This window comes from Nanorana parkeri, unplaced genomic scaffold, assembly GCF_000935625.1.
Source record: "Nanorana parkeri isolate BGI_ZX_2015 unplaced genomic scaffold, ASM93562v1 scaffold329, whole genome shotgun sequence".
Taxonomy (NCBI): Eukaryota; Metazoa; Chordata; class Amphibia; order Anura; family Dicroglossidae; genus Nanorana; species Nanorana parkeri.
The window spans coordinates 1,182,545-1,193,532 of record NW_017306597.1 but is presented as its reverse complement, the minus strand read 5'-3'; the positions used below and the strand labels follow the sequence as shown (position 1 = coordinate 1,193,532).

At 46.0% G+C, this 10,988-nt stretch overlaps 1 protein-coding gene across 1 annotated transcript; it reads left to right on the top strand.

Annotated features, from left to right (window-relative positions):
• Positions 1-6,591: 6,591 nt before the first annotated feature.
• ARL4C (ADP ribosylation factor like GTPase 4C) lies at positions 6,592-7,702 on the top strand. Its single transcript, XM_018558263.1, has one exon. The coding sequence runs from the start codon at positions 6,649-6,651 to the stop codon at positions 7,279-7,281; it is 633 nt and encodes a 210-aa protein (XP_018413765.1). The 5' UTR covers positions 6,592-6,648; the 3' UTR covers positions 7,282-7,702.
• The last annotated feature ends 3,286 nt before the right edge of the window (positions 7,703-10,988 follow it).

Sequence of the window (10,988 nt, the reverse complement as noted above, 5' to 3'; positions counted from 1 at the left end):
GCAACAAAGGATTCTATGAGCCAAGAGCTGTCTGCATCCTAGCAACGTAGGATTCTATGAGCAAAAATCTGCCTGTGTCCTAGCAAGGAAAGATGCAAGGCAACAACATTCACCTGCGTCCTAGCAACTAAGGATGCTAGGTGGCAAGAGATGTCTGCATCCTAGCAAAGTAAGGATGTGTCCCAGAAAGGATGGACACTAGGTGACAAGAGCAACCTGCTTCCTAGCAATGGTGGCAGGAACAGTCTAGCGTCCTAGCAACCAATAGGGCACATATGCAATATACACAAACATTTCATACATACAGTGCATGGAAAAGATTTTACGCAGGATCCTTCTGCCAGCAACATAAAATCATACTGTATGTCTGTGTGCATGAGCCCTAGCAGTAAATCACACTTCCAATTCCAAGGCCATTTACAGCCAACGAGAATGGAGAGTATATTAATCTCAGTACTTAGCACTGTGACCTACTATTTGTGTGACTGTACTTTGGTACAAGAGGTAACAACTCAGTGTACCTAGTAATGTGCTGTGGAAAGCAGAGCAAAGGAATACATAGGTTCAAAAGGAAGGATGTAATACAAAATCTCAGTCAATACATTTCTCAGACGCTTTGTTGGTACTAATAATTGGGTCACTAGCGGTTTGTGGGGACCCCATGGGACAGTACAAACTGAACTTTGCATTTCTTTCTCCTCCCTCTTTTTTGTTTGCATTGCAGGTTGCTATTGGTGATCCCAGCAAGATGTTCTCCCCAGCAACAGCACACCATTGACTTGTTTTGGCAGGCGATTTACCCGCGCATCTGGCAGTCTATGAATATTTGCGCCGCTCTTTTCTCACCAGACTGCTTAATGGGACCAGTCCATGGCTCCCACCTTCCCTCCCCTGTTTCAAATTATATGTTGTCACTGTGTTTTTTAGTGCAGGTCAGTCATCCAGTCTAGTCATGGATGGGCATTGTAATATAATTATCTGGAATGGTTGTCTGGTTGGGCCTCTGCCTTTTCGGTTATGTAATGCTTATTAATACATTTTGGATCACCCCCTTAAATAAACACCATGGCCAATTGAACCCATAAACTATATATGTGTCTCTTTATTTATTGTTCTATTTATTGCTTCTTTGTGGTATCCCATGAAAGATCTGCCAGTGTATGGTCAGCATTCCACCTTCTTAAAGTATGTTTATTTGCCTCCCTCCTTTTCTACTACAAAGAATCCACAATCAGCCTCACTGTATCACTCCTTCCTTCTAGTACTTGATAAGAGGTTTCCCTGCTAACAGCTTCAAATAAAAACACACTTTCCTCTTAAAAGGGCAACGCCAAATACACGCGGTCCACCCTGAGCAAGAAGGCAGAATTTGCTCTGATGCTTTGACATCACTCGAGTCTCTCTTGGGTAACGTCTTCAATTAATTTGATGTTGTTATTAAGTGTTCTTCTCACAAATGTCTTTTCTCTTCACGCTTACATGTGTCAAGGAAAAACAGTAAAAACGGTACATTAGTGGTTTCTGTATTAACTGAGTCTGGAAGAGTCTAACATAAGCACGTATTACCATGCAAGGGATGATCCAAACCTATCTCATTAAAGCACAAGGCTTGATGCTGTGCTACTATACTACGGAAGAGCCCTGGGGTCATGCTGAAAAATATATGAAAAGTCAGAATTCTGTGTTTGAAAGTCAAAATTCTGTGTGTAAAATTCTGTGTTTGAAAGTCAAAATTCTGTGTTTGAAAGTCAAAATTCTGTGTTTGAAAGTCAGAATTCTGAGAATAAAAGTCAAAATTCTGAGTTTGAAAGTCAGAACTCTGAGTTTGAAAGTAACATAGTATGTAAGGTTGACTGAAGACCAAGGCCCATCCAGTTCAACCTATGTATGCGAGTGTGTGTGTGTTTATCTTACTCTAACAACTCCCATATCCCTGTAAATTCTGTGAAAGAAGAAACTCATCCAGTTTCTTGAATTTATCAATGTTATCCGCAGATACCACCACCTGTGGTAGGGAATTCCAAACTTTCACCACCCTCACAGTGAAATACCCCTTGCGAATTCTAAGATTGAACCCTCTCTCCTCTTGTTGGGTCCCTGGGTTCTCAATACAGTTTTGAGATTAAACAGTTTGTTTACGGCTGCCCGGCTGTTTCCATTGAGCTTTAGTGCCTGTTTTCTCCCCCTCCCCTCTACTACGAATGCGCCCGCACACTTCCTCCTTCACAGCTGTTTGGGAGGTGGGAGTTCTTCTGCCGGGAGCGAGTGGCACTGGAACAGGTAAGTAATTAGGTATTTGCCTACTTTTTTATTTTTTTAGCCACTTGCTGACTGGGGTGTTTTCACCCCCTTCCTGGCCAGGCCATTTTTCAGTATTCAACGATGCGGTACTTCAGCTGACGTTTATTCCGTCATGCAACGCTGTACTGAAACAAATTGTATACCATTTTTTGGGGACAGGTAGAGTTTTCTTTTGGTGGTATTTAATCACCACTGGGGTTTTTATTTTTTACTATATAACAAAAAAGTACCGAATATTTAAAAAAAACAAACGGGTTTCCCTTTATTATTTTAGGAAACTTTTATTTTTACCCAATTTTCTGGTAAAATATAAAAGGCGTGGTCACACCGGGTAAATAGACACCAAACAAGTCAAGCTTTAAAATTGCGCACGCCCGCGAAATCGCAAACATTGCCCATAGGCGTTGCTTTAAAAGATTTTAGCACTCATCAGTTTAGTGTTATCAGTGATTGATGGCCCTAAAATGATTGCTCTCACTGCGACGTTCGCAGCGATATGTAACATGTGCGGCGTAATGGGCGCAATCGTTGTTTTTGGGTGTAGGCACACCTAGCGCATTTTTGCGCATCTATGTGGGGGTGGAGGACTTTAAAAAACTTTTGTGGGTTTTTTTTTATTTGTGTGTGTGTAAATGTTATTTATTTTGTTAGCAATTTTTTTAAAACTTTTTTTTACACTTAACTTTATTGTTATCACTAAAGCTGGCCATACACCTTACAATTATCTGCAGATTTTCTGTGGTCAGAATCTGCAGGTGCAACAGATTCCTCCATCTACGCTTAACTGTGTGGATGGAGTAATCTCCACCTGGGCCAATCTGTTGCACTTTTTCAATCTGACCACAGAAAATCTGCAGATAATTGTAAGGTGTATGGGCACCTTTAGGGTGCTAAGAAGTCCCCTATGTAATAACAAATTACAGTGACAGGTCCCCTTTATGGAGACATCAGGGGTCTCTGAGACCCCTAATTGGTAAGAGGGGGGGGGGGTCACCATGACTTGCATCATACAAGCAAGGCGATATTTACAGACGCCGGACCGCTTGTATGTAAACGGCGTCTGTCTGGCGCGCACGAGCGGGCGCGAAGGACGTCTAAAGATGCCAACCCGCATCCAGGAGACTCCCATCTGGCCGCCTTTCAGTGTTCGGCGGACGGGATGTGGTTAAATCATGGGGCATATATCTACTGCTTACGAGCAGTAGATACATGCCAAAAAAAGAATGGTCTGGAAGCACACCCTCCAGAGGGAAGGACAGTGTCAACATGAATTCAGAGATGATTTGAGGATCTACAGTCGAGTGATTCTCAGCTCAGGACTCTGCAACACAATGGACTCAGGACACTGCAATGCAATGGACTCATGATACTGCAATGCACTGGACTCAGGACACTGCAATGCACTGGACTCAGGACACTGCAATGCAATGGACTTAGGACTCGGCAACGCAATGGAATCAGGACTCTGCAACACAATGGAATCAGGACTCGGCAAAATAGTAGACTCTGGACTCTGCAATGCAATGGACTCAGGACTCTGAAATGCATTGGACTCTGCACCGCAATGGACTCAGGACTCTGCACTGCAAAGGACTCAGGACTCTGCATTGCATTGGACTCAGGTCTCTGAAATGCAATTGACTCAGGACTCTGCAACGCAATTGACTCAGGACTCTGTATCGCAATGGACTCTACAACACAATAGACTCAGGACTCTGCAACGCAATGGATTCTACAACACAATAGATTCAGGACTCTGCAACGCAATAAACTCAGGACTCTGCAACGCAATGGACTCAGGACTCTGCAATGCAATGGACTCAGGACTGTGAAATGCAATTAACTCAGGACTCTGCAATGCAATTGACTCAGGACTCTGCAACACAATTGACTCAGGACTCTGCAACGCAATGGACTCAGGACTCTGCAATGCAATGGACTCAGGACTGTGAAATGCAATTAACTCAGGACTCTGCAATGCAATTGACTCAGGACTCTGCAACACAATTGACTCAGGACTCTGCAACGCAATTGACTCAGGACTCTGTATCGCAATGGACTCTACAACACAATAGACTCAGGACTCTGCAACGCAATGGATTCTACAACACAATAGATTCAGGACTCTGCAACGCAATAAACTCAGGACTCTGCAATGCAATGGAGTCAGGACTCGGAAAGACAATACTAGTAGTGATAGCAGTGATTGTGGCCAGCTGCACAGAAGCCTGGCACACAGGTATAGTCTCTGAGCGCAGCATACTCAATGAAATGACAAAATGATGGCAACCCTGATTGCACTCAGCACTGATGCTGCTCTCTGTGCCTATTTCAGTTTTTCATCCACTTTTTTTACCACTCTCTGGAGCTGAAGACATTGGGCATAGATGAGAGCAGTTCCGTCCGCTCCCAGCACTAACCGTTCAGTGGGGGCTCCATCCTCGTCCAGCCACTTGGCTCCTCCTCTCTAGTGCTCCTGTGCTCTGCAGAACCGGCAGCCACCACTTGCCAATCACCGGCCCTGGCTGTCAACATGCTGGGCACAGTCCCCGGCCTAGTCGCCCCTGCCACCAGCATTGCCGCTGCTCTCCTGCTTGTCGATCCAGGAAAAAGGGACAGCTGCTGTGGGCCTCTGTAAAATAAGGGGACCGGGGCAGTTACCCCTTTTGCCCTGTGGTAAAGATGGCCCTGAGTGGGGGATTCGTTGATCAATGCTCATAAGCATTGATGGAGGAATCTGTAATATTTTCTTCGTTCAGCCTGCCGGTTAAATAAAGAAAATATTACACTGTATGACCAGCTTTAGTCTATGGGCAGCCAGATCTAAACAGATGTGCATCTGTTTACATCTGATTACCCCTGACTCTGGCCAGGTCTGGAAAACCAAACAGAACAGTGTTCCATTTTGGTGGTCCTGATGGTGACGTATCGGAGTTAACCTGATGTAAACAGACACATGTCCACTTACATCCAACTCCCCATAGACCTAACATTGGTCAGGTGAGGTCCCGCAGGCAACGGTGACATCCGCTCCGAAGTACTCCAATCAGGGGATCCGTGCACAGATTGGAACTGACAGGCACCTGTGTGAAAGGAGCCTTATGGTAATATCACAGAGTAACATTTTATTCAGTTGCATTGGCCTCAGTGTGATGCAATGTGGTGGAATGTGTCGCACCATGCATGCATGTATGTGTGTTTTTTTGCGTCATGTACAGGGCCATCCCTATAATGAGGCAGCATCTCTTTGTATCACGTGGGGAAGGGGGGGTGGCAGGCAGAGCGGGATGGGCGCTCTGCTGCGCAATGTTTGCAGTGTGCCTGCGGCCCGATTTCTGGCCAAAGCATCCCAGGTTGCTAAGAGCTTGGCAGGGATATATATAAGGGTCATACACATCTCCCTGCCCAGCTCTTAGCAACCTGGGACACTCTAGCTGATGTCCCACTCAGCTCCTGGCAACCAGTGGTGTCACTGGTTGCCAGGAGCTGGGCAAGATGCTGGCCAGAGTTAGGCCAGAGCTAGGTGGGGAGATGATGCAGAGGACCCGCCCCCCAACAGCCTTCACCCCCGCCCCCCTTGGCGCACACCACCAGCAGGCACCATTCCCCCCACCTCAGGCAGCGAAAAAGACTGGGGACACCTCTGTACAAGGCAGCCTATTCATTTCAATGGACTTCCATTTGAATTAGAATCGCACCAAAGCACTTTCTGGACCTTTTTATTTTCCAAAATGCGCCACTCCAAAATTTATGGTACTGTTACCAAGATTTCTGATGCAGTTTCACGTATGGTGAAGCAATGTGCATTGGGGTGCCATTAACAAAAATGGAACCACAGCGCGTCTTACAAAGTGCCATGCGTCTTGGCACGCCGCGCCAGTGCATGCGAAAACGCACGTCTCTGCGCACAGATGTGAACAGCAGCTCCAGCTCCTCATACATTCGCCATAGGCATAATGAATATGGTCTATACTATATGATCTTGGATTCCTTGTCTTTGCAATAAGCCTGCTGGCAGCTTCCAGCCACGTTTCACCGCAGGAGCCTGTGGTGTCGCCCTTTTAAGAGCCCCCTCCGGAGGATGTGTCCGGGCCAAGGGGTGTGAGCGGGGAGGAGATTGATGGCCAGGGATGCAGATTCATTATCATGTGAAGGGTTGGAGGAGGGAGAGAGAGATAAGAGGTACAGAGGAGAAGGAGCAGACACACAGGAGGAGGGTGGATGACATCCCCTGCATTGCCCCGGGGGGATCCCGCAGCACCCCGGCTCCCCAGCCCTGGCACACAGCAGCTGGCAGACCTTCACCTCGTGTGATCGTAGTGCCTCCAGCCAGAGTGCAGGGCATGCATGGGCAGAGGAAGCCCCGAGGACAGCACACCATCATCTGAGCCTCTAGACATGGGGAACATCTCCTCCAACATCTCCTCCTTCCAGTCCCTGCACATCGTCATGCTCGGCCTGGACTCCGCCGGCAAAACCACCGTCCTCTACCGGCTCAAGTTCAACGAGTTCGTCAACACCGTGCCCACCATCGGCTTCAACACCGAGCGGATCCGGCTCAGCAACGGGGCGGCCAAGGGCATCAGCTGCCACTTCTGGGATGTGGGTGGTCAGGAGAAGCTGCGCCCGCTCTGGAAGTCCTACAGCCGCTGTACAGACGGGATCATCTACGTGGTGGACTCCGTGGACTCGGACAGGCTGGAGGAGGCAAAGACAGAACTGCACAAGGTGACCAAGTTTGCCGAGAACCAAGGGACCCCTTTGCTGGTCATCGCCAACAAGCAGGACTTGCCCAAATCCCTGGCAGTGGTCGAGATCGAGAGACAGCTGGCACTGCAGGAACTGAGCCCATCTACCCCATACCACGTCCAGCCAGCCTGTGCCATCATCGGAGAAGGACTCACTGAGGGCATGGACAAACTCTACGAGATGATCCTCAAGAGGAGAAAGACTCTCAAGCAGAAGAAGAAGCAGCGATAACATTGGGCTGTCCTGCATGCCAACCAAAGATGCCCTCCTGATGTTTAGGGAGCTCCTACTGTGGACATGGCATGTCTGGGTGCTGGCCTGGAACCTAAAAAAAGAACAAATTCCTTGCACTATGTGACAAGGGGGGACCCAGTTAACCAGATGCAGGGCAGGACCCTGGCATTTGACCCTCATCCATCCTGAAGGCATAAGCTGTGTCATTGCAGAGCAATATGCAGCCCAACCCTCCAGTGCCACATGGGGATTCAAAAGAACAAAAATACACTATTGACCCAACCCTGGAGTATGGAGATAGATGGAATGGTTGCCCAGGGTAGGGCCAGATGACAAGTGTTCTATGCGACAGTGGACTGCAGACCATGGTTGGCTATAGATATGTCTCAGTCTGTATAATTTATGGTCCTGCCAAAAATAATGAAACTTGAAGTTTTTAGTGCACAGTGTTGACATTATCTCTGTGGACATGTCCTCATATCACTGCTGCTGGGTGTGCTGTGTCTGCAGGGGGTGTCTCTGCTGTCTGACAGCTGTGCCTGGTATTCATTTTCCTCCAACACCCTGCACTGTTTCCCCTCCTTCATTCATATCCACAGGTTACAAATGTAACAGATTCTGTGCTACATTTCTGTGATTCAGTCTGTAAAGGAATGGGGTGTAGATATGGGGTGGGAGCCATGCTGGTGTCATCTCGTGCCCATTACTACTGCATGAGGTTAATATGTAAGATTGCTAGAACGGTCAGCTGTTGCCATCTCTAGCCTCCATATTTTTGCACTCCTCACTAAACGGATTGTCGAATTTTACAAACTCCTTTGTTCCGTCTGTTTTGTTGTGTCCGTGTTGCGTCTAGTCATTCCAGGCAGTCTGGTTTGCAGATTTTTAAAAAATTATTTTAAGAAAAATATAATAGAAATGAAGAGCTGCTGATGTATGTGTGTGTATATTGTATGTGCTTTTATTTTGTGCTGATGGGATTTGTTACAGTCTTCCATTTGTTGTCCGTCTAAGCAGGGGATGGCCCAGCACATTTGACCATCCATGGTGCTGCTGCAATCTGACAGATATGGGTAGTCAGTCAACACTTGCTTGGACTTTTCATGATATGCTTCGTCCAGTGGAAGCAGCTGTTCATTCATCCGATGATGTGGCCATTAAATATTCCGATCTCCCATCTTGCCTATAAAAGATCTGAGCGGCTGAATATCAGGAAGGGAAGTCGTTGGGCACACCAGTTGAATCTTTTCTGCAGATAATCATCATATTTATAAACTCATCTCGGTAGATGTGTAAACAATAAGCACTGCTACTGTTGTGTCTGATTTCCGCATGTGTCCATTTGTCACAGCTGATGCTGGATTCGGCCATAGCACCTGTAAATTTCTCATCTATGGTCCTGGTGCCCAACATGCAGCCCTCAGTTACTTGTTGAGAGGCCCTTGGACCTCAGTAGTCCAAAGTGGGAGTATTGTTGCCTAAAGGATAATAGCACTGATACTAGTCAAGCCTTCTACAGCATGTTGCCAGTCTCCAACCAATCCTCTAGCATGCCCCCAGCCTATCTAGTCTAGCCTTCTACAGCATGTTGCCAGTCTCCAGCCAAACCTGTAGAATGTCCCAGCCTATCTAGTCTAGCCTTTTACAGCATGTTGCCAGTCTCCAGCCAAACCTGTAGAATGTCCCAGCCTATCTAGTCTAGGCTCCTACAGCATGTTGCCAATCTCCAGCCAAACCTGTAGCATGTCCCAGCCTATCTAGTCTCGGCTTCTACAGCATGTTGCCAATCTCCAGCCAAACCTGTAGCATGTCCCCAGTCTATCTAGTCTAGCCTTCTACAGTATGTTATATTGTAAAGCGCTGCGCAAACTGTTGGCGCTATATAAATCCTGTATAATAATAATAATGTGGCCAGTCTCCAGCCAAACCTGTAGCATGTCCTCAGCCTATCTAGTCTAGCCTTCTACAGCATGTTGCCAGTCTCTATCCAAACCTGTAGCATGACTGACCGTTCTCTTTAGCATAACATACACTGAACATTATGTGTGGCCCTTCGGTGATGTCGGAGGCTGCATCTTGGAATCCACCCAAGATTCACACCATTTTCAGTTGAAAAATGTGTCTATTTTGGATGAAAGTTGTGTGAATTGTGGGTGAAAACATTTATAAATAGACCTCATAGAGTATGATGGCATAGATACTTTTTCCAACCAACCAAAATAGCTATTCTTAGGTGCTCCAGATAAAGGTGTCCTAGACCAGCATTGAGTCTTTGCTTACTCTTTATACATAAAGCATTCACATCAGTAAATTACCCCTCTGGATTTCAACAGGAGTTATATATAAACTGTGCAGAAGGACCCTGTAGACGTAGAATATCCTCAGGTAGTTTATTTTGAAGAACAAGGTATATTTATATCTAACAGTTTAGTTTATACACACTTCTCTCATTTGTTTGTTCGCTCATGCTTTTCTCTGGTACTCCAATTCATGTCATTATGCAAACGATGAGCTAAGTTTGGGAACAGAACTTATTCCATTGATGTCATGTGATGGCGGTCCATAGAGAAGAGTTCAAGAGCAAAAGTGACCAGTAAGGGGTGTATACAGAAAATGGTTACATACAAAATATGTTCTAGCTAATTGTCCATTTATTTTGCAGATCCAAATATACATAAAGCAGCACTTAAGCCAGCTACTAAAAAATATCAATAATGTATTTTCTATAGGACTGGTGTAAGTACAGTACCTGAATCTGCCTTGATATAAGGTTCCTATAACCACCTACATAGTAGGATTATTGCAGAGAACACTGCAAGCCAGTCAGGCTGTATTGCTTCCTAGTGCTGTGTGTGAACATGTTTATAGGAGGGGCAAGCGCAGGAATGACCCCATCAATGTGCCTTCTGTTTCTTCGATGTCCAATCACAGCCTGCGGCGGGTCTCAGACAAGGGTATGCTTCCTAACTGGAGGTAGCCTGGCAGGTTAAAGACTTGGCTATGCTCTCTGCAGGGGGGCCTGGATTAAATTTCCGAATGACTAGAATTGTAAATCAAGAGCAATGTTGGAGCTGCCATTCTTTTATGGAAATGCTAGTTGCCATGCTATCACTGAATGTAATACTTTCAGAGTTGCTGACCTGGAAAAAGCATGCAACAAGTCAGGAGTCAGAGGACATATAAACATTGGCATAGTTTCTAAAGCTGAAATTGACCAACGTGTGGCCCGGCCAACACTATATCCATCAAAAGTCAATTTTTCAATTGACATTTGTTGAAGGAGCTGGACCATAAATTCTCAGCCAGACAGTGACTGCGGACAATCGGTTGAGTCTTCTGACAGTAACACACCCACCGTTGCCACAACACAACAGCCCAATGGGTGTTTCCCCAAACCACACTAAAAGCATGAGAATCCTGCCTGAATGACTGAGAACAAATTTAGTGTATGGCCAGCTTTACCAGTATGTATGTACGTCTTATAGAACCATCCACACTGCAGTGCTTAAAGTGTATTGAAACCTAAGAACAGAAATTTAATATGTTGCAGTTTACCAGTCCCCAGATCTGGTGTCTATTTTAGTATAGATATATTTTTTACCTGATGATCCATCCTGTCCTAGGTAACAACACTCACCCACTGTATTGTATCTATGGAGGAGCAATGTAGTCACCCTAGGGCAGTAAGTGTGTTAGGACTGCAG